A 22,169-nucleotide genomic window follows, 5' to 3' on the forward strand; every position below is an offset into this window, starting at 1 on the left:
CTGAAACTTTGGGTGCCCCGTGAAGCCTCTTTTTGCGGGGCTTCGAAACCTGTCGAAAAACTTTTTTTCGAGTCTTCTCTCATCACGGATCTCGACATCGTGTGAAAATGTTTTTTTACTATTCACAAATTTGTTCAACTCACTGCGTATTTCGTTACCACCGTTCCCTTCGTCCTCAATCCCTCAAATTTCGGATCCGCTACCTCGAAAATAAGCCTGTTTGCCACAGCAGGTGCAATTCTCTCGACGACTCGTCCTTTGTGCCGCATAAAAAACCTGAAAAAGCGAGACATTTTTTCGTAAACAGCTTTAAAAATAGAGACGATTATCGCGAAACGCGCATGGTGTCCTTTGTGCCCTCCAAAATCCGCATATTCGCCGGGCATAATTAAGAGAGCAATGCAGTCTCTGATCTCTTGCTCTCTCGCTCGCCCCGCAGCATCGTACGATGCGATATTAAAGGGCGTTTGATAAATCGTCGTTAGAAAGAGCGGACACGATGCTCTGTTGCAGCGAGCTGCACACGTTGCGCGCGGAGCAATGTTGCTGGACTATGTTTAACGTACGTATATGTGACTCTCGAGAGTGCGACTCTCCCCAGGTTCGTTGCGGTGCGTTGCAACAGAGCGGAAGCCTGCAATGTGGCCTGCTCGTAATTCAGCGTTCATTGCGCGCCGATCGTTTCGCTCTCGCGGCTCTCTCTCTCTCTCTGTGGTATGGAACGCGTCGAACAAGACCAAATGCCTGTGGCCTGTGAACACGAGGTATGTATCCCTCGTTTTGCCGTCCGCATTAACGCGGGCTCCTCCACTTCGTTCCGAGCTCTTTCCGACGAGTGGAGAGAGCGGCTGGGCAATCTGCGAAGCGCTATTTTCCAATTTTTGAAATCGTTGCTGCCGCCTTCGTAGCGAGATGTCAAAAAAAGTCGAGGCAGTTTTTTTTCGTTGGAGAAGAGCATCGAGCGATCGTCGACTCAATATAGACGAGCCGAGTTCGGTAGCTAAAAACGGACCGCCGGGTCTTCGAATCCTAGAAAAAATGAAGTTTCCGCCCCCGCGATTCCCAGCAGCCCGCGGCACCGATGCCCGAGCGATCTGCGTATACGAGACTCTAGCCAAACGATGCGTTTAGCACAAGGTGCGAGGAAACCTCGACGACGAGTCGAGCTGCGATGAAAAAGGAGGAAACGCGAAGGAGAAAAGGACGGTGAAGATGATGCGGGTGCGTTGTTTGTCTCGGTGGCTCGCGCGAATGCGCTAAAAGCACGAGCGCTACGAGCAACTTATTCGTCTTATTTGTTGTCCCCGCTTCTCTAGTCTCTTCGTGCTCGTTTCTGGCGCATGCGCACGCCGGACCTTGAGCCACTATTACCAGCTGTTTATACCGTGATGTAATCGTATATCCTAGAGCGTCTGAGCGAACGTGATGCACTCTAGGCCCGTGCAAATGTGCACACCGGCGGAGCGAGCGTGAGAGGAGGGTTCGCGTCGCTGCGACCGCGCGAGAAAAACAAGCGCGCTCGCGCAACACGAGAATGACTCGGGGATGCGTTCGTGTGCGAGAGCTGCAACGATGAGGCTAAAAAGAAAGGTAAACGAGAGATAAAAAGAGAGGGGGCGATGCTGCTGCGGAGCAGGCCATGCGTCGTAAATAATGCTCGCGCATGGAAATTTCTTTGTGTCTATGCGTGTGTGCATGCGCTTTTATACACAAATATGCAATATTGCGTGCAGCCCAGGTACATCCAAATAATTTATTATGAAAAACCCCGTGCGTTGTGCCCTCGATGCTCCCACCGGGACGGAACGAGAGGGCGTGCGACAAACAACGGACACACGCGTGCCCTCGTACACTCAACTGCTGATATTTGTATGTTTAAAAGCCCTTAATTATATCTGCGACTCGCACTGTTTTCTCGCCCGCATGTTCCACGAGGGGCTGGGAACTCCTCGTTACCTGCTTCTCCGTATATTAAAGTCGCGACAAATCACGAGCAACGTTAATTCCCGAGGAAATGGAAGAAAAAACAGTTTTTCTCTCGTGGAATCGAAAGCCTTTTCACCGACTTTTGACTCTTTCTCGAGCCTGGCCAGAATGTATATTGCGAAAGAACTTGTCGCAGCGTATTCGCGCTCGATAAAATATTTCTCGGCATGAAAGCGAATTTTAAAACGGAGAGAAGAAACTCAGCCGAAGTAGCTTCGATTGCGATCGGCCGCGAGAAACCTTTTCTCTTATTTTCAAACGTATATACTTTAATGCACACGCGTATTCTTACATGCATAAAAATGAAGGCGCATATATTCGGATACGTAGACGGGGAACGATTAAATCAAGTTTATATATATGAATACGAGTTGAGAATATCGCCGTGAATATCGCGGGGGTTGACATAGCCATGCTATACTGGATAACTGCATTTGCAAAGGTCTCGAAAACGATCGTGGAACACGAGACGAGAGAGATGTTCGTGCGTCTCCTGGGGTCGGAGAACTGTTCTCGGTGCAGGCTCAACCGAGAGCAGGCATGCAAGCGCAGGGAGACACTTTATATACGTATAATAAAGTACACGTACATGTACGTACAGGGGGCTCCAAAGTTTCTGAGGAAGAACGATCGTCCAATCCCGTTCTATCGTCGAGTCGATTCTTACATTTATTTTATATCTTTTTTCTATTTTTTCAATCGATTATTTCGAGAGTTTCGTTCGATTGCGAGGCGCTTCTCGAAAGATTCACCTGCTCGCGAAAAAATGAAATTTTCATTTCCTCTCGTGCACGTTTTCGTACTCGAATTTTTCGAATAATTTAATGGCGGCTAATTCCAAGGAAATCGATGCATTTCTGGTGCTGGCCTCGCGGGATTCCAACAGCAGCTGAAAATTTATTCGAGATAAATGTACCGGAAGTGCGGAGTTCAGGGAGAGTCGAAAAACTCCGTTGCACGTATTCGGCTGGATTCGAGACTCGACTTTCATGATTCCATGAAATTTTGAACGGTCCTGTACGAGTTTACATTCGTATTGTACGTACCGTGTCTGAAACGCAATGCTCGAAGCGCAATTGGTCCCCCATACAGATCACGAGAGAGGTGAACGTACTCGTAAGATTCGAGCGACATTGTGTTCGTGTTTGGAAACGTCGACGACGTCAATGACGAAGAGGAGAGAAGAAGGAGGAGGCGAGGATGGAGAAGAAGAGAAAGCAAGCGAACTATATTAAACTGGAAGGAAAAAATAATCTCACGACGAATGTTCTCGCGTATTAATCCCACGCGTTCGGGCACTAAAAAAAGTGAGGAGTAAAAGAATCTTGCAAACACTACGTAAACATAGAATTTGTACGTAGCATGAAATTCGTATTCCTCGACCTCGCTCGCTCCTGGCTCCGAATCTCACGTTTCTCCCTTCTCGTACCCACATGCGGATACATCCACGTATACATTTTATACTTTCTCGCATATCGCGCACGCACGCACACGTCGAGTATCAACGAAACGAGGCAGCCCCGAATTTTCATATGGATCAAAAATTCACTCTCCATTCCCACGCCCCCAAATTGGCAATGTTGCGGGTACAAAAAAAGCAAGATCCTTCAACTATATCCAATTTGTTTTGCCAGTCGAAAAGGTTTTAATAAACTTTTTTCCAAGCCAGGCGCCTCTCGCGATTGAATGTAAAAAATGTTACGTGATCTTTTTTTCTGCAATATTTTGTGAGTGTTGGCTCGTTTTTGAGGCGAAATGGCGAAACGATTATAAAAAATTGATTAAAGTTCGATCGATCTCGCCGTCGAAGGTTTGAGCAATTCCGCATCGGTCGCTATACATACACAGTCGAGCGCGCAGACTTATTTTAATATTTTATGAATGCGCTCGTTTGCGTGAAAAGTGGAGCAATGTCAGCAGCACTCACGCGACAGATTGGAATGAAAAAATATATTTCCAGAGCGATAAATAAAAGTGGCGACTGAAGGAGCGACTCCTCGACGGAGAGTCGGTGCTTCGCCTATAAAATAACTAGACGATAATTTCAATGCTCCTTCAGTCCGCGACACACAAGAAACGATCTTTCGAAACGCGACGACGAATGCCACGAGGTCAAAGTCTGGCGCTGCACCGACGCGAGACACCGTCTGATTTATTCGTCGAAGGAAGCGAGAGCGGGGGACGATCCCAGCGAAAGAAAAGGAAAGAGAAACGGTAAAAGAAAAGGATCGAACGAAAAATCCCCTTCTCCGCAAACGATAATCGAAGTTGAGAGACCTTCCTGGCTCACGAATTCACCAAATTTATTTGGCACGTCGAGTGTGCGCTACGAGACGCGAGACGCGCTCGTGTACGTAATAACGGCGCTCCCGCGACGTCCGCTCTTTCCATCCGCGTCTCTGGTTCGTTGGCCCGTCCATTGTTGAACCTTCCCAATGTCCGAACGGTGACGAGAGACTCGCGCTGGGACTTTGATCCAAAACCCATCGACTAAACGCACATAAGTCATTCTCGACGAGTCAATGACACATTTCCTATGCTAGTTTATACGTTTCTCTTATTCAAGGTACGAACCTCGAGTTTGCTCGTCGCCGCACGAGACAAAACGATCGCGATGGCGTTTTTTTTTCACTTTGCTATAGACACAGAGACACCGTTCGAACGAGGATCGTTCGAGCGGCGGGAAAACTGTCGGGGAATCGTAACAACTCGAGAGTTCTGATCCGAAATTCGAGCTTATCGATTAATTTACATTTCAAAATTTCGATTTAACCGAAATTCAGATTTTTCTGGCATTCTAAGTTTCGCCGCCTCGCAGACACTCCGAAATTGATGTTCCTCGCGACTTCGCGAGAGTAAACCAATATTTCTGTTCGAACGAGCCGAGGCGACGTCAAAGATCCATCATCCGCTCGTTGAGCTCGCGAGCTCCGTCGATTATCGCCGGTTAATTTACATTTCCGAATAATTCCGAATAATAATCGTAGCCACGCATCGGCGGGGGACGTAAAAGTAACATGAAATTAAGGCCACGCGAAAGTGTCAATAGATGCGCGAAGGACGCGTCATTCATCAGAAAACGCGTGTGTCTAACCCGCCGCGCGCGCACTCTTTCGTCATAGTTACGTAAATGCCGAGCTCACGCACTCGTCGCGGTATTTGCATTTCCAAATAAACTCAGGAATCGCATTCATTCGAGCGTAGCGAGAGCTTTCTCGAGGCTCGCACTCTGCCGATCGATGAAGCTCCCTCGTTTTCGTCGATCTCATTCCAAATATTGAGAGACAAAAAAGTACAAATCAAACATTTCTTTTGACGACCACCTGATATGATAACGCAGCGAATTTATTTATACTTTATAAATTACACCGACTCCCGTATCACGCTCCGCTTACTCCACGTTTTCCCTCCGCCCTCTCATCGCCTCAACGAGGTCACGAATACTCCAACAAATCATTATTTATTTTCCTCGTTTTACGTAATAATAACAAGAAGCAATTTCGTAAGAGCGACTCCTTCCGAAAAAGTATTGATTCTCGGATCGGCGGTGTTGCATCATTCAAATCGGTGACCGCGCGGCCGGAAACGATTGTAAGATCACGAAATAACGAAAGAATTTTTTGCGGGTTTGTTTTTAGGCAAAATCAGAGTTTGACTCTCGTGCTTCCAGCAATACTTTCCCTGGTGAAAATCAGCGGATTGCTAATTTCGTCTTCACACTTTTCGGACTCGCTTCCAGGCAGGGAACTCGAGCTGTAAAATCCTCGCCGAGAGTCTTAAACCGTGGGTTTTTAGCGTTTTCTTTTCAACAGCGCGCGATGCATCTCCTCGGTATTCAGGCGAAGGTCGTGCAAGCGCCACAGCATCGCACGAAAATGTCAATGCCGGAGAGTGTTATTTCGAATTTCGTGACCCAGGGGACGAGTCGTTCCACACGCTTACGGGAATAATTCGATTGCAAAGTGAGCATCGAATCGATCATGGAGCTGACAGAGCAGGCGAAAGTCTCGAGACTGTTATAGACGCGAAAAACGAGTGTCGATCGAAGTCCTCGTCGTTTGAAACTGCGTATAGAAAGGAAGATGGAAAATCATTTTTTTCAATTATTAAGTTGACACGCGAAAAGTCGAATCGATTTTTAATTATTCCTCCTCTGCTCCCGGGGCGAGCGTGAATCGAGTTTTTATTTATCGCTGGCTTAAATTTATGCCACGTGTAAGAATGCGTGAATAATCCGGTGGCTCAAAATGAATAATACGAAAGATATGAAACGGCGATACGAAGGAAGAAAAATGGCCTCGCGATTTTACGAGATTCCGACACAAAATGTACAACGAAAAGATCGTTACACTTGAGAATCGCGTCCTTCGTCGATGGAGGTTGAGCCCGGAGGCCCGTGCCCGCATGAAGCCTGCGACCGAAATCCACGATCCAAGCTTTTCAACTCGGATTCACTTTCACGGTGCAGCAACAAAAAAAAACGAAATTCGCACGGAGGGCGTGATTGGGAGGACCGAAGCAGCGATCGGATCCGATTTCTGTGCTCGTAATAATCATTCGCCCTCGCGTGCAAGGCGCGTAGGCGTCAAGAGGCAACTCGCCGTGCGAGTCGAGTGCTCGGGAATTAACGGGACGTAACTGAGATCGATTAGTCGCGATCTCGTTCCCGCATTCGCGAGTCTCTTCCGGGCGACGTGTATCACGATTATGAAGAAAACGTGCTCGCCGCAATCTCCCTCGCGCGCGCCTTCGCCCCGTGCATGCGCTCGCTTATTCACTTTATTATTGCGCTCCGTTGTTATTATTATTCGTTTTATTATGACTCGAGACAAAATTGGTGCCGAGTAGGCGCCAGTCTCGCGTACGCGGATTCTCGTTTCAACGATTTCGATGCGACCGAATCCCGCGAATTGGAGAAAAACGGAAATGACGTTCTTTTTTTCTCCAGTTTTGGCATCGAGCGAAACGTGCTGCTTTGTCAAGTCGAGTCACAAGAATGACCGTTCTTTTGGAGAAAAATCGAATTTTCTCTAAACTTTAATGCAATAACCGAAGGTTTTACGTTGCTTCCAAATTTGTAGCTGTCTAATCGTGAATGAGCGAGCGATAAAAAGCCTGCGGCAATCGGAGAAAATCTCCGAGTTTTTTCGGTGCGTACGCGTCGTTGAAGAATTTCTCGATCGTTTTACGAATCCGCGTAAGGGGGCGCCACCACGCCCGCTATTTCGCCGCTGCGTCTCTGCAGACAAGCGGCTATGTGTACTCGTGTGGAAGTGTATTCCCTCTTTGGATCGAGAAAATGCGGGCGGGCGAGCGAGGAAGAGAAAGGCGAGGGAAAGAGAGAGCTTTGCTCCCGGGCATCTCCTGGCACGTGTTTGACCCGCGAGCGGAGCCTGCCACGTATCTCCAAATGGCGCGCGTTATATGTATATATTGGCGACAGTGCCACCCGGTCAGAAGGGGAAGGGCGGCCTGCCGGAGGAGCCGCTCGTGATTTTTTCCTTCCTTCTTTTTCTCTTTCGAAATTCGTTTGTTTTTTTGTTCATCTTCGAGTTTGGAAGGAAATGAAAACCGGATTTCGGAGGCAAGGATTTTTACGGGCGGGTTTTCGCCGCTCGTTTCTTTCGACTGTAATTGTTTTTTGATGTCCAAGTTTTTCTTAAAAGCCCCATTTATTTCGAGCTATGTGAAAGAGAAGGAAGAAAAAATGCATTTCGGAATCACATTAAATGCATAAAATCTCTCAAACTTTCACATTTTTCTCGAATCTTTATTTGAAGCTATAAAATAAACGATAAGCGACGCAAAATATCTGGAAATTCGCGAACATAAAACTACACTCGCCGAGAGCCTCGATTGCGTCTCGCCCGATTGACCGTTTCCGAAAATTCGGTCGCACGCACGTGCGCGGTTTTTTGGCAAAGGCTCCACGTGAAAAACTCGTCTCCCGCGAGGGCCCGCGAAAACGTACGGTACGCGCACATGAAAAAGGAAAAAATGAGGAAAGAAAATGGTCGGAAATTCCATTCGAAACGGCGGCAGGCCTGTGAGCACATACGCGTTAGCTCGGAATAGGCGTGAACGCCAATTAAATTGTACACGCTTCGAAAGCGTCGTTCGTGAATGAATCATTCGCGAAATTCGAACGATCGCGACCTCGTAGGTAAACATATATAAGAACTTCAATTATCGTGATGAAAAAAATCATAAAATTTTATGCCAATGTGGGTAAAACCGTTGCAATAGAAACTCGTTAATCGTACGACAAAATTGAAGCTCTTTCGTATCGATGGAAAGAAGAATAATAAGAAGGAGGCGGAATAAGATAAGCAACGAAGTAAAATTGTCTGAGCGTGAAACATGCGAAATTTGGATTTGTAAAAAGCTGGTTTTTCTCAATCTGTCAAATCGTGTCGAGGGATTGGACTTTTGTAAAATTCGTGAAGAAAATAAAAAAGTGTTGCGCCGCATATCGTTTCTTTCGCAAAATGTTGATTCTCCAGAATTTCTTTCGAGACGAGCCCGAATGAGAGAAGTGAAAGAAAAAGCTTGCAATCCGGAGCGGTACACATAGCGACATAAATATGAGAGCTCGCATGTGCGGGTTTTCGTGTCTGGATCGTTTTGATCGTGAAACGAGACGAGGATGATGCGAGGAGGGGCGAGGGCTCGAACGGTTTTAAGTGCAGTTCGAAAGCGTCATACGTGCATCCGCGCGAGGGAGAGCCGGGGGATAACGATAGAGGAAAGAAGAGCCGAAGAAAGAAAAAGCGAGAGGAGAAATAATATGAGAAAGATCGGCGACTGCATCGTATATATTTATACGAAGTCGCAGTCGGTTGCAGGGCCTGGTGAACGTCGGGGTTTGGGGCCCGTCGGTCGCGTGTTTTTGCCCCCCGTCTGGCCCCCACCGTGGTTCATCGTTTTTTGTCTGCACTCCGTGCACCCTTCGTTCTCCCCCTTCCCTTTGCCGACCCCGCGAGTCTTCTCTCTTTCCACGTCTTGAGCTCTTCTTTTAGCTTTCTTTCTTGTTGTTCTTGACGGCCTTCCTTCGCGCCCGTCCGTGCGCACATGCACGTGCAGTCCGATGCGATGCCCTTCCTCCCCGCTCTGCTCCCCATTCGCCCCTCGTTCTATAGCGTTTCTGCACTCGCCCTTACGCCTGCATGCATTCTCTTCTTAAGCTCCTTTCACAATGCTTCACAATGGAAAGGAATGCGGGATTAAACTGTCAATGAAATTCCTTTGGGATGTCGAATCATTTGGCGCTATCAATACGATTTTTTAAATGTTACAACGAATTTGACGGACTGGATAGGAAGCTTCGGTGGAACCTTTCGTTGCGCGGACCAATAGCGACCCGGGAAGCGGTCCTTCGAGTCCGTCAAGTCTCTTGAACAACGATCGCATCAATTTTTAGTGTGACAAAATAAAAATGTTCGTCACACAACGTTATTTTAAAAGACAGCGGAAAATCAAACACTTGAATTCTCGGGTCCTCGTGAAATTCATAAAATCCTGATGAAAAAATACAAAAAAAGCAGCTCGATTAAATCTGAGACTCCCGCAGTCGCAAGCCTCGACTCACCGAAGCGATAAAAACTCGAAAAAGTGTTGACCGCCGATATTTCTCCGTTGTGAACGGAGCCTGAAGATTTTCTCATTTTTCTCGTCGTCCGGCGCATAAATGCATATGTGCGTATTTATATATATCCAGCGCGATACATCGTCGTCTCGCAACCGGTGGCCAGTGCAACCACTTTGCAAAGCTCGGAGAGCAGGAAAGTGCAGCACCTTGGTGCAGCAGCGTGGCTGCAGTGCGCCCAGTTTACGAGAGAATAAGAGGAGGCGAAAGACGCGAAGAGCAGAGGATAATCCTATCGCGCGAGCCGTCGCCTCTCCGCTGCACCTGCCCGAAACAGCAGTAAAAAAGAGAAAGAAATGAAATAAGTTGTAAAGAGAGTAAAAAAACACATACACAAAAACACACAAAAAGAAAAAATGTGTGTATGGAATAAGAAGAGCGAATAAGCGGCAGCCTGGCGCAGGGTGTGCGTTCTCTCTCTCTCTCTCTCTCTCTCTCTCTCTCTCTCTCTCTCTCGATCGCGTATATATTTTTATTTCCTTGTTGCTTGTACACCGTCTCGTCTCCGAACGATAATATTTCGTTGATAAACTCTCGGCAATAATAAATTGAAAAAGGAAGCGAAAGGAAAAAAGAAAAATGGCGCGCGACGCACTTGAACGAGACGCGGGGAGAATGAAGAGCTGCTGCGCCCGGGTTCTCGCAGGCATTGCGGAACGAGCAGATTTACGAGAACACACGCGTTCTCGTCTTATCGCAGTGTAGCCTTCATTATTATTGTCGTTTAATCCTTATCTCATTAAAGATAATTGGGCACACGTTTACAAAGATGCAAACGACGCGGGAGCGGTTCAATTGCGAGCGGAATAGAAGCGTCGAGAGACAAGTTCAAGCACCCTAATTAACGACAACCGAAAAATAAAAAAGAAGAATAAGAAAATGAAAAAAAGCAAAAGCTGAGATCGATCGGAAATCTCAGGCAAAAACGACGAAACCGACGACCGTAGACTTCCTAATTGTCATCACAAATATCGAACTCGCGTGTACAAATTCTCGCAGAATTCTCGCGAAATAAAAGCACGCGATAAAAGAAAAAAATACGAGGGGAAAAATGCGCGTGTTAGCGAATGGAAATCGCAGGCTCGAATCCTTCTTCGCGTTGTCAGGTCAATGCGTTTCTAAAAGTCGTATGCGACATCCACCCTCTTCGCAGTGCCAAGTAGAAACGGCTGTATGGCATCGTCGTTTCTTCCTTTTTTCTCTCTTGTTCGTTTATTCGACTCTCCAGCTCTCTCTCTCTCTCTCTCTCTCTCTCTCTCTCTTTCTTTCCTTATCTCTCACTTTTGTTCGTCTTTTCATTATTTTTTGTTTCTCCCTCCTTTTATTTAACCCTTTTTGTTTGTGCGCTCGTCGCTTTATTCCTCCTCTTGTCTCTGTCTCTTTCTCTCTCGCGTCTTGGCGCGCCGCGACGCCCGCAAGAGGGTTCTATATGGTCGACGCGTACTCGAAGAGCGTTTAACGAGCGGCCCGATCCGTTGGACCGGCGATGATGAACGTTGATAAGGTTTTATGGCCGTGTCTCATCCTGTGTCTCACCAATCCCGAGATCGCTGCGTGCATCGCAAATGCGAGTGCATGCACCGACCCCACCGCTTTTCGCCTCTTTTTTCCTCTCTTCTTTATCCCGAATAAATATAGAATATTTTTACGTTTCGATTCCTTGAACCTTTAATTCCCGAACTTCGTCACGCTCCAGTCCCATTCGTTTATAAACGTTTATTGTTATTCGCGGACAAAGGAATTGAGCGGAGATCCGTTCAATTATTCCGTCACGCGACTCCTTCGTCAAACTGCAATTTTCATCGTTTCCATGCACTATCCCCGTATCCAGAAGAAGTGCGTTGATCCTTCATTTTAAAAAATCGAGCGCGCGAACTTCATTTCGAGCCAGGAGCGCCCGTTAACCAAACAAGTTTTATTCCATTATTTCATGCACATTTAATCGCTCCGAATATCAACGCAAATTTCCTTATCGAACACCTCGAAATTCCTTCTTCCCCAGCGCCAATCATACCTTCGCACGTGTGACATATCGCGTCAAAGAGAAAAAATGAAGGAACGACTAATCGCTATTAACGACTCAGCACATTTTTGCCCCCTCCCGCGTACTCCTAGTGCACAGTCATTTAGACACAGACAGAGGGACACACGAGTGCAGCGTAATGCACGTACGCGCGCAGGTTCAAATGTGTCTGTCGTATATTTTTGACTATATAGCAAAATAATTTCTAAAGGCACTTGGTGCATATCTTGTTCTGGTGTTGACAGTGAGCGGGAGCGGTTACATAGTGTCAGTGGTGCTCGTTCTGTTGGTCGGTGCGTTAGTCGGTGTACTGGCAACCGTTTCGCATCATCTGCATCATCACCGTCGTCCGTTGACCCACACGATTGGTGGACCAGCCCCGATACTGCGGGATCATCACAGGCATCATCATCGACGTCATCACCATCACCACCACCATCATAGCGAAGAAACGCCGGCGTCCCTACAGCGTCGCTTGTTGCTGCAGGAACATCAGAATTACTCTGACACGCCGGTGAGTTTTCTCTTTTTATCAGCAATTTTTTCGAGGCTTTTCTCGTGGCACGTTTGGGAAGAAAAAATGTAGGGAAACTTCGTTGCTCTTCGACGGGGCGAAGTATTCGGGCTCGGCTGCACTACCGAAGTGCGAAAACACTCGAGGCGTGTGCAAAGTCGAACGAAAATCTCACGTCTGCGGCAAGACATTCCCGCGAATCGGATCCTCCTTGCATCGAACGCAGGGATACGATTAATCGAGATTAACTAACACGCGCCGGCGTCTGATAACATTCGCAAATATTCGGACCTAAGTGCAGAACGAAGCAATGACCTAATTCGAAATTTATTGCTTTTGGATCCGGTCCAAGTACGGTGCATTGGCGCCTCCGTTTAATTCGACGCGCGGTAAATAAAAACGAGCAGGAAAGATAATAAAAAACAGGAACATCGCGTCGAGAACATTATTTGTGGAAGAGAAATTACACAATCTCGTAAAAAAAAACCAAAATTACCCAATCTTATTCCAGTTTTATCGCGATCAATTTCAAGCAGCAACATTTTCCCAAACGTTGAAACGAGCCAAAATTTTGGATCGATCAGCCAATCCCCTGATTTTTTCATATAAATGATAGAAAAAAAATACTTTCGATGAGCTGTCAATTAATTACAAATAAAGACTCGAAGCAGCTGTTTTCGCGAAGGTGATTGATCCCCGGACGAAAACAATCGCAATTTTGAATAAGCGAAACATCGATCAAAGTCTCCGATTAGCTCAGCTCCCCGGAGACGATTTTTCCCAATTATTCAAAAAATTTTTCGCCCGTGTTGCTACGCCATTGGGAAGGAGGAGCACGTGGTCGTGTGTTCGCATCGAGACGAAGAAGCGCGGTCTCTCGTGTGGCGCATCTCACGAGGCGTGACGTCACTCGGGACATACCTAACTCCACTATAAATGTATCTGATTCTCGCGGTGCCTCCGCTGCCCCTCTCGCGTCTGGAGTCTGCAAGCTGTCGGCGCACGGCCGAGAGAAGCATAGACGAGCAGGCAGGAGAGGAGCGAGCGGAAAGAACCGCGGGAGGGAAATCGTAAACAAAGCACACGCAAATAAATGCTGGAACGAGACGAACCGGCACGTATAATTCACGTTACGAACGATTTTCCATTCGATGTGCTTATTGGCTCGGAACGTTGTGGCATTGAATATTGCGCCGTTGAAACTCTGAAAAAAGGCTCGTTCGATTAGTCGGATCTTCGAATCTTCTAGATCGTCGGCTTCGAGTAGTTCGTTCTTGAATCATTTCTTCGCTTATTGTTTTCCGAATGAATATTCAGCGGGTGCGATCGTGTCGGAGCTTCGTGCGAAGCAGCTCGGCGATGGGGCCATTAATTTTATTGTAAAACCCTCAAATTGTTCGATGAGAACTTGAAAGAGAATGAGAAAGAAAATGACGGTTCTGAAAGGAAAAATCCAGAGCACGGGAAGCTACGAGTTCGTCGAACTCCGGAGTGACCTGATTTTGAAAAATGTTCGACTCCCCGAAGCAGCAGGTGGAAAGTCGACGAAAACAGTGATGCGTTGCTCTCCACCTCGAAAACGCCATTATCCGGATCAGATTTTCAGTGGGGGCTGATTTTGAGTAAATTTTCGTGAAAGCTCACTCGGAAGGGTGGAGCGATGAGAATTCATAAATGAAGAAGAACCGAGAGTCCCTCAATAACTCGCGGCTGTGTTCTCTTCGTTTTTTTTTCTCCGCGCACGCCCTTTCAGCCAGGAGAAAGACACGTTTTTTCCGTATCTTCGAGCAAGAGTCCCCCGTCGTTGTCTCTCGGTCGTTGAAAACGTGCGTAGATTCCGGATGGTAATAAAACCGCGCCCGAGGCGAGCCACGCGCTGCTGAAATTTTACCCTTCGCCCGATTCGGCCATGACGAGCGGAGCAGGGAAAGGGCGCGAGCGAAGTCCTCGTGGCTTTTAGAGAGCGAGGGCGAACGAGTTTTTTTAATACGCTTTTTTATTATCTCTCTCGCTCCCTCTCTCTCGTGGGCTTACGTGCGCCCTTCATCCACTTTTTGCCCTGTAAATATACGTATACAGAAATTCTAGTACGCGTGTAGGCTCGTTTTTGGGGAGGAGGGAACGAGGGCGCTGTCTGGGTCGGCCTTAAAGTGGATATAGCACGTGGATATATGCCTTGTGCGAAAAATTACGGTACCCGGAGATAGGGCACGTAACTGAATACCATCGACTTACGCTCCTTCGTTTATTTTTCATTTTTCACGTATTAAGCCCACAAAAACCGGCGTGTGTCGCTCGCCTCTATATGTTCCGCCGAATCAAGCCTTTTGCCGAGAGTTTATCGCGCCCCATCCCACAATCGCGTGAGCACACTTTTGTGCAGGATTTTCATTCCGGGTTGAAAGTTTCTTTCTTTTTCTAGATTCCTCCGTGTACATAGCGAGCCAAATTTTCGATGATTCGTCACTTTTAACCTCCGGCTAAAATTTACTCCCGAAACAGCCCATCATTTTCTCTTTTTCGTGCATAAAAAACGAACCCTAGCGTGGTTGAATCCTGCGCGGACGCTCCAATTTCCACGAGTTCCTCAGGATTTAATTCTCCTTTTATCAGAATTTGGGCATGCTACGAAGTCATTTTGGCAACGCGAGCTTGAACATACGCGGATGCGTGTGTCTATGAGTGTGCAAACAAAGGAGTTTAAAAAATATGAGGGGGAGACGGAAGACGTCGCGACGCGAGGTCAGCTGAGGCGTCGCGCGAGTCATGCGTCCCGTGCGAACGAATGTGGAAAAAACGATTATATAGACGCGTACCCATTGACCGCGAGTCATTTCAACGGGTTGTGCACGTGTCCGCACGGACGAAGGAGCGATAAAAAGGAAAAAGCGGCGTTTATTTATAGAATATTTCGTTGCATCACTCCGCGATTACGTGTGTCGTTAGGCCTGTTCGTTAAACTTCTTATGAAATTCCCTCCGCGATAAATCCAACGAGCGACGCTGTTACTTTTGCAATTAGCGCTCGAAACGAGGCCGAGGAACTTTGCTATCTTTTCTCGACCCTGATCGATATTTTTTCGGTGTTTCTAATCGCCGGGAGATTTAAAATCATTCTCGTCCCCGGACGATTGATTTTTCAAGTTTTATTGGCACTCCGATAAGAAATCGGAGCATGCGCAGAGATTGCCTTTGGAAAAATGATTATTTAACCGAAACATTGTTTCGCACACTCTCCCGCCGCGCGGACCCAAGTCCGAAAGCGTGAAATTCACGGGAATAAAGATTCAAAGTTATGCGATCAAACGTCCATGCATTCATCGGCATTAATAACGCGGGAGAGTGTCGAGAGTCCACTTATTAGTTTCATCACCGCAAGGACGCGTCGCGTCTCGCGACTCTGATAAAAGAAACATCGAGATCGAGAACAAGTTTTTCCTCGTTTCATTATTATCAGACGATGTCTAGACCGCGTATCTATTTTTCGCTTCAATTATTTTATCAAGAAAAAGCAGCGCACGAGGCGGATTGCCGAGGAGAAACTATCATCGATGCAAATCGCGCGGTCGGGGAAACGCAACGACGCGCGCGCGGTTGTCATATTCAGTCGCGACACTTTCTTATAGCGCGTGCATCATCAACATTGTTGCTTATTCCGGCTCGAATTATATTCACAAAGCGCATTGTTCAATCTCTCATCGCGTTGCCAAATCCCTCGTTTATCAAATCTTTCTTCACACTCTTGACCTTCCGTTGCGACTTCAATAAACTCCGACGAAGTGAAGATCGAAACGAGAAATTGTCCCCCGCATTCCGATCATTTCGATTCAATCTTTTCGCATCTTTTTTTAATATAAATTATAATGAGTCAATCGTGCATGAATCGCTGAGGATTTGACCGATTTGAACGACGAAAGCGCACTCGCTCGCCGAGCGATTCCGATCACCCCTGATGTCACGCCAGTAACGCGATACGATTCGGCGCAAGAATAAAGAGGGGTCCTAGAACACGATGATATGTAGAGCGCAAGGTCTCTCGACACTATCACGAGACACGTGTAAGTCCGTCTCGACGATCGTAAGCCCCGACGACCCCTCGTAATCTTAGAAAAATTTTCCTCCCCCCTCGCTTGCTCTGCCTCGTCATCGAGCAGCCAACAGGCGTAAAGCCAACGAGACGGAGGCTAAACAAAGTATATTCAACTAGCGTGTGCTCTCGCGCAAAAACTCCGCAAAAAAACAACATTTTCGTGGCAACATTAAGATGTAGAACTTACATTCGATTATTGTTACAGCATTTTTTTTGGATTTACACGAAGAAACGACAAAGCAGAAAGTGAATTTTTTCGGGATTCCGATCGCGATTCGCGAATCTCGAATCTTGGCGATTCGAGCTCTTCGAAAGAATCATACAAACAAATAAAATAACGGAGCTTCCGAGTTCTCATTCCCACAGCCGTCGATCCCTTTTATCGAATCCTCCGTCAACTTCGCCAACACAGTCGCAGCACTTTTCCTCTCGATACGACGTAGGTGAGTCTTTTAATGGGAGCGAACGTTTTGAGGGGGTTTATAGACCCGCACGACAGAAGCCCAACAGCCTCGACCTAGTCCGGGACGAGGTCGCGACCCGAAACGACTGATAGCCCTTGTGTAACGGGTTTCAACCTCGACCTCCTTCCCCGAGCCACCATTCGGCATCCTGACGACTTTCTTTCTCTCTCTCGTAGTTTTTTTTTCTCTACAAAGTGACGACAATCTGTTACACTCATTGTGTACTTGATGTTTATGCACTCCGGCATTTCTACCCTCCCCGCGCGAAATCACGAAACTCATTCACTCTCGCCCGATCGAGTTCTTACCCCTGCAATCCAATTCGCAGCCCTCCAGCAAAAAGACACTCGTGGGTCCGCGCTCCTTTTTATTTCATTCACTTTTATCGCCTTTCTCGTTCCATCATCTCTCACTCTCGCTTTCTCCCTTCCATACAAATTGGCCGGAGTGGTTTTCAAAGCGAGTGCATAAATAATGGAAGAAAAAGGCCGAGTCGCGATGCGTTCGGGAAGAAGACTCGACGGCTTATTTTTAAGCGGGAAAAATCGTCGGGAGAAAAGCAACTGCCTCGCTGGAGACTTTCTCGTGCACTGATCGATCGATCATACTTTTATCACTTTGCTACCATCGATCGATTATCTACGCGGATTCGCAGACGTCCGGAGTAAGAAAATGGTCAAGCGATTTCAACTTGGCCCGAAATCCTACGGGATAGAAAAACGAGCCTCGAAGAATCGTGGAGATCCAGGCCCGCCGATCTTCGGAAAAATGCGGAATAGAATTTCCCGTTTCTTCGAATTCGGAGTATCATCGCGCGATCGATCCGAAGCGGTTCTTCGGGTTGCAGAATGATTTTGAATCGGAAAAGATCGCTGACGCGGGCTCCGTGCGCTGCTCGGCGACTCTCTTTCGGGCGCTCATTGCAGCCTCACATGCGAATAATTATTCAGCACTCTTATCCCGCCTTCGTACGAGATAAAGAAAAGAAAGAGCGAGAGGGATCAGCCGATGAGTCAGCCTTGGTCGCGAGCGCGCGTGATAAGACCGATTAAATAGTGTGTCGTCTAGTCTAGACGATTACGCAATTTCCTGAAAAATCGCAACGCAGTCTGAAGGATGGTGAGTACCATTTTTCCATTTTCCAGCGCCCAGCGTACGCGCAGCGGCGATGCGCACGGAGGCTAAACATTGCCTGGAAAATTTTCCGATCCCGGCGACACACGCGACGTGGCACGGCGATCGTATATAGGAGGATTATCACGGCGAGGAAATTCGCACTCTGTTCTCCGCTCTCTTCTTTTCGTGAGTCACTCGAGAGCCTCTTTATCATCGTTAGAATCTTACCGCTCGGAATAAAAATCTGTTCAGCACTCTCGTTCGCTCTTTCCCAGCAGCATCACGATGATCCCGCGGGGGGGGGGGGGGGGGGGGGGGGGGGGATTTAAAAAACCGCCGTCGCTCTTTCCCAAGCCTCAAAAGCATGCAGAAAATTGAAAAAACTTCTCGAAAATACCAATCTGAAGTAAAGATCGCCGAGGGATCAAAGAATCCGATAAAAATCATCTCCGGCCTAAATCCATCGATCCACTCACACACTTTAATTCGTTCCCCGGTGCCGTACGAATGAAGAAACGAGCGGGGAACGTAGCCAGTACGTTTGTACGCGGATGCAATATTGTCTTATCGCCCGAAGACTCGTAAGCCGCTGCTGGGTCTCGCGCCTTCCCTTTCTCCCTCTCTAATGACTCATCCGCTTACCGCAATCCTCGTTATAGGTTTACACAAACACACATATAAATATACGAATATATCTGTACATATGTTTATATTATTCGAGGCAAGCCCAGACAGTGGCTAGACGGTGGTCCGATTCATTCCTCTTTCTCTCTGTCTGCCTACGTAAGTCGAGTCGTCGGTGTCACCTCGCCCCTCTTTCTCTCTCTCTCTCTTGCTCTTCCTCCCTCTTCATACTCCGCGACATGCTTCGATATGTAGCACGTCTCGTTCGCGGTTCGTCCTCAACCCTCCGAGGCTCGTGCCTCTCTCGCGGCTTTGCATATAAATATTTGTATTTATATTTATATATTTATGGCTACGTAGGTATATAAGCGCGCATGTTTGTAGGAAAGCTCAAAATACATGTGCGTGTACGTGACCCAACGTCAAATCGCGAGTATGATTTCATTTCTTCTCTTCACACTTTCCTTTCCCAGCTTCGCGTCTTCCTCTCACTTGCAAATCTCTTTCTCTCTAGCTGTCTCGTCACAAATGTATAAAGCTTCTTCGTGTTATCGGTTTTTTGCGCTCCGCGCACGAGGCAGGCACGCTTTCTCTAGTCTACTCTCGTGCGTAGTCGCCTCGATGCAGGAGAAATTTCCTGAAAGACGAACACAGTCGGAAACGGATTCAGAGCGGGCTCGCACCTTTCTCAGGCTCGACTAAAAAACGCGATCGCTAATCGCATGGAGTTCTCGTTCTGAATCCTGTTTTTTTTTTTAAGTTATTTTCCAACATTTTTTTCATATTTTATCCTTCCGCAGAAGCGAGAGACTGTTTGCTGAAATATTGAAAAATCGTCACAGGACGTTCGCATCGTTGAGAACGAAGGAAAAACGAGAATTTTCTCCGGTTGAGGCTTCGGCTGATGAAATTTTGATCGATCTTTCGCGAGATCCTTCGTTGAGTTTCGTTTTCTCTTGTCGCAGCTCCTGAGCAGGCTTTTTATCGGCTTTTTGTTTCGTTTCATGTTGGAAGGTTGAGAAATAAGTGAGACGCTCTCGCGATTAATGGATCGAGTGACGAAGAGTTCAGTAAACCGCGCGACTAGGGTTAATACGATACGATATTATATCCCAACCGGATCTCTCGGGCATGCTTCGTCTTCTCGCTTTCGCCGATCGCACTCTCTTCCTCGAGCTCTCGTCGCGCGCACCAGACGCCACGGTTTGGTGTACGTCCGTGTGCGTGTGCCGCGGTGCACCGACACGCTCACCACGTTCCAGTCGATACAAGGTGAATGCATCCGAGGGTTACGTACCCGCGAGTACATCAACCAGGGAGAGTGCATCGTTCTTCAAGCTCTCGCTCCAACGATGAAGACATCGGTGAATTTTAGCTTCGGCCTGAATTTATCACGCAGCGCTTCGATCATCCATCGGTTTTCTCAGAAACTTTTTTTCTTTCGCTTCTTCATTCCTCTCTCTTCGGGCCTATTTTTCGGCTGATTCGTATACGTTAACAATCACTTGAAAATTCCTTTGGCAACAGACGAGGATGCTTGATCGAAAGGCCGGCCCGCCCGTCGGGGAAAAGGACTCAAAAATTGGGATTTTTGAGAGTTTTCTTATCGTCGTATACGACAAATGATTTTGAGCTTGAACCCAGAACGATTTATTGAACGTGCGTTTGATTATTCGAGTCCGGAAATATCGTTGAAAATATTTAAAGATTCGTGGATATACGCGGATGAGAAAATGATCCGGAATTGATGTTCGTTAATTCCTTTTCCAAATCGCGGTTGAGTTTAGAGAAGTTTCTTAACTCGTGTAGCGAGGATTACGCGCGGCGTAGAATAAGTGCTGGAAGAATCGAGAGGCTGGAGTCTCGAGCTCACGGTCCGGTTCTCGAGTAACGTCCGAGAGGAGCCGTGGACGAGGGAAGCTTCGGGCGCGCGAGAGAGGTCGGTCACCCTGAAGGGGGTAGAGAACGAAAGAGCAGATCGCGGCGTCGCTCTCGGCTCGTGTATACGCGAGAGCGCAGCGAGAATGAAGAAAAAAGGAAGGAAACGAGGATGAGAAAGAGGAGGCGAGGCTGATCGCACGAAAGGAGGAGAAAGAGAGAGAGAGAGAGAGAGAGAAGAGGAGGAGAAAAAAGAAAAGACGCTGAGGAAAGCCAGGATAGAGAAAAAGAAGAGCAAAGACCTGCAGAGATGTGCAAACGGTGTCCAGGGCAGTGGAAGCATCGCTCCGACTGCACTCAGCACTCGCACAAACACTAAAAAATCTATTCAACCGAAACCACAGAATCTCTTCCTCCACTTTGCGAGCCCCTCCGACCCTTATTGCCCCCCAAACCCCGTTCAACCACGAGAGAGCCTCGCGCCGAGATGCGATCGATCATCGGACCATTATTTTTCCCTTTGTTAAATTTTCGTCTTCCAAAGGCTCCTTCGAGAGTGTCAAAAAAATATATTTTTCAACCAGTGAAACAGAAATTTTACTATTTTTCTAGGACTATTGATCCAGTCCCCAGCCAACGTTGTTATTGCTTCGTTTTTTGCGGTAAACGCCGCCGATGTCAGTTTCATTTCGAAGAGAAAAAACGAAGCTAAACACGAGCGACTCAGTACTTTTGTGGATCACGAGAAAAGGATAGAAAACGGTTGTTCGTTTCTAATATTTATACCGCTGTGACACTCGATCTCTATCAGCAGAAACTCGAGAAGTTGCCTATTATATTTATGTGCGAATATAGACAGATATACCTCACGAGTAACGATTTTTTCGTCTCCTCTTGCCTCTCCGTCTCTCTCTCCGTCTCTCTCGTTTCATCATCAACCTCGTTTCCCTTATCTTTTCTCGTATAGACGAATCCATATAGACATACGTTTGTGTATTGACGTCAAGTATTCGTGCGCATGAAAGCACATACTCGACGTCTCCCACAGGAGCCACGGAAATCCTGAAGATAGAGGCCTCTGATAGGGCACACCGAACGAGAACGTGCCCCCGACTCTTGCAACGTAGAATCTTGTTCGTGTACGTAAATAGGGTTGAGACATCGTCAAGACTCCTCGTATAACGTTACGACCTGAGATTGTGGGACGCGAAGAAAAAAACTGGCCCAAATGACCTCGAAAAAGGTCCTCGCAGCTGCGTTAACCGAGTATAATTAAGAAGTTTGTAATAATTCGATGGAGTCTTTCAGGCTAAACATTTGTAAACGACGTTTATGAAAGGATTACACGACACTACAGAAACAAATTTTGTTCCTTGTTGCAAAGTTCATTTAATGATTTTCTGGTTAATTATGCACAAAAACAAAGAAAAAATACATTTACCTCATGTAAAATATGCTTCTGCGATGGTTAAACTGACAACACTCATTTTCATGTTTTCATAAGAATTTTTACATTCATGCAGCAACAATCAGGTGTTTTGCACAAGCAGAGAAATCATTTTCCACTATTTTGTAAGCTACTTTGATCGTTAAAATGAATCAAAATATTGTTTTATTATAAAATAATAAAAATTGAAATCACTGCTTTTCAAAAATATCGTATCATAAAAAAGCAAACTTTTTCATGCCATATAATTTTTTTCCGTTCAAATATGATCCAATCTACCAAAATTTAATACTTAAATGTCAATGTTAAATTTTGTGTTGGCCCATCTTATTGGCTAAAAGAAAATAGAGGGATTTTTTCAGACGCGCAATTCAAAGTCGATG

At 46.8% G+C, this 22,169-nt stretch overlaps 2 protein-coding genes across 2 annotated transcripts in view; one reads left to right on the top strand and one right to left on the bottom strand.

Moving 5' to 3' along the window:
- The window catches only part of Taf9 (TBP-associated factor 9), a 100,247-nt gene that overhangs the window by 70,304 nt on the left and 7,774 nt on the right, over nucleotides 1-22,169 (bottom strand). Inside the window, exon 3 of the mRNA XM_043428794.1 lies at nucleotides 144-276. The gene's annotated coding sequence lies outside the window, so the exon portion shown is untranslated. The remainder of the gene's footprint in view (nucleotides 1-143; nucleotides 277-22,169) is intronic.
- The window catches only part of LOC122416595 (uncharacterized), a 68,532-nt gene that overhangs the window by 17,455 nt on the left and 28,908 nt on the right, over nucleotides 1-22,169 (top strand). The window contains exon 3 of the mRNA XM_043429661.1: nucleotides 11,900-12,168. Within this exon, the coding sequence (XP_043285596.1) occupies nucleotides 11,900-12,168 (269 nt within the window). The remainder of the gene's footprint in view (nucleotides 1-11,899; nucleotides 12,169-22,169) is intronic.

The sequence above is a fragment of the Venturia canescens genome, chromosome 9 (genome assembly GCF_019457755.1).
Source record: "Venturia canescens isolate UGA chromosome 9, ASM1945775v1, whole genome shotgun sequence".
In the NCBI taxonomy this organism is placed as follows: domain Eukaryota; kingdom Metazoa; phylum Arthropoda; class Insecta; order Hymenoptera; family Ichneumonidae; genus Venturia; species Venturia canescens.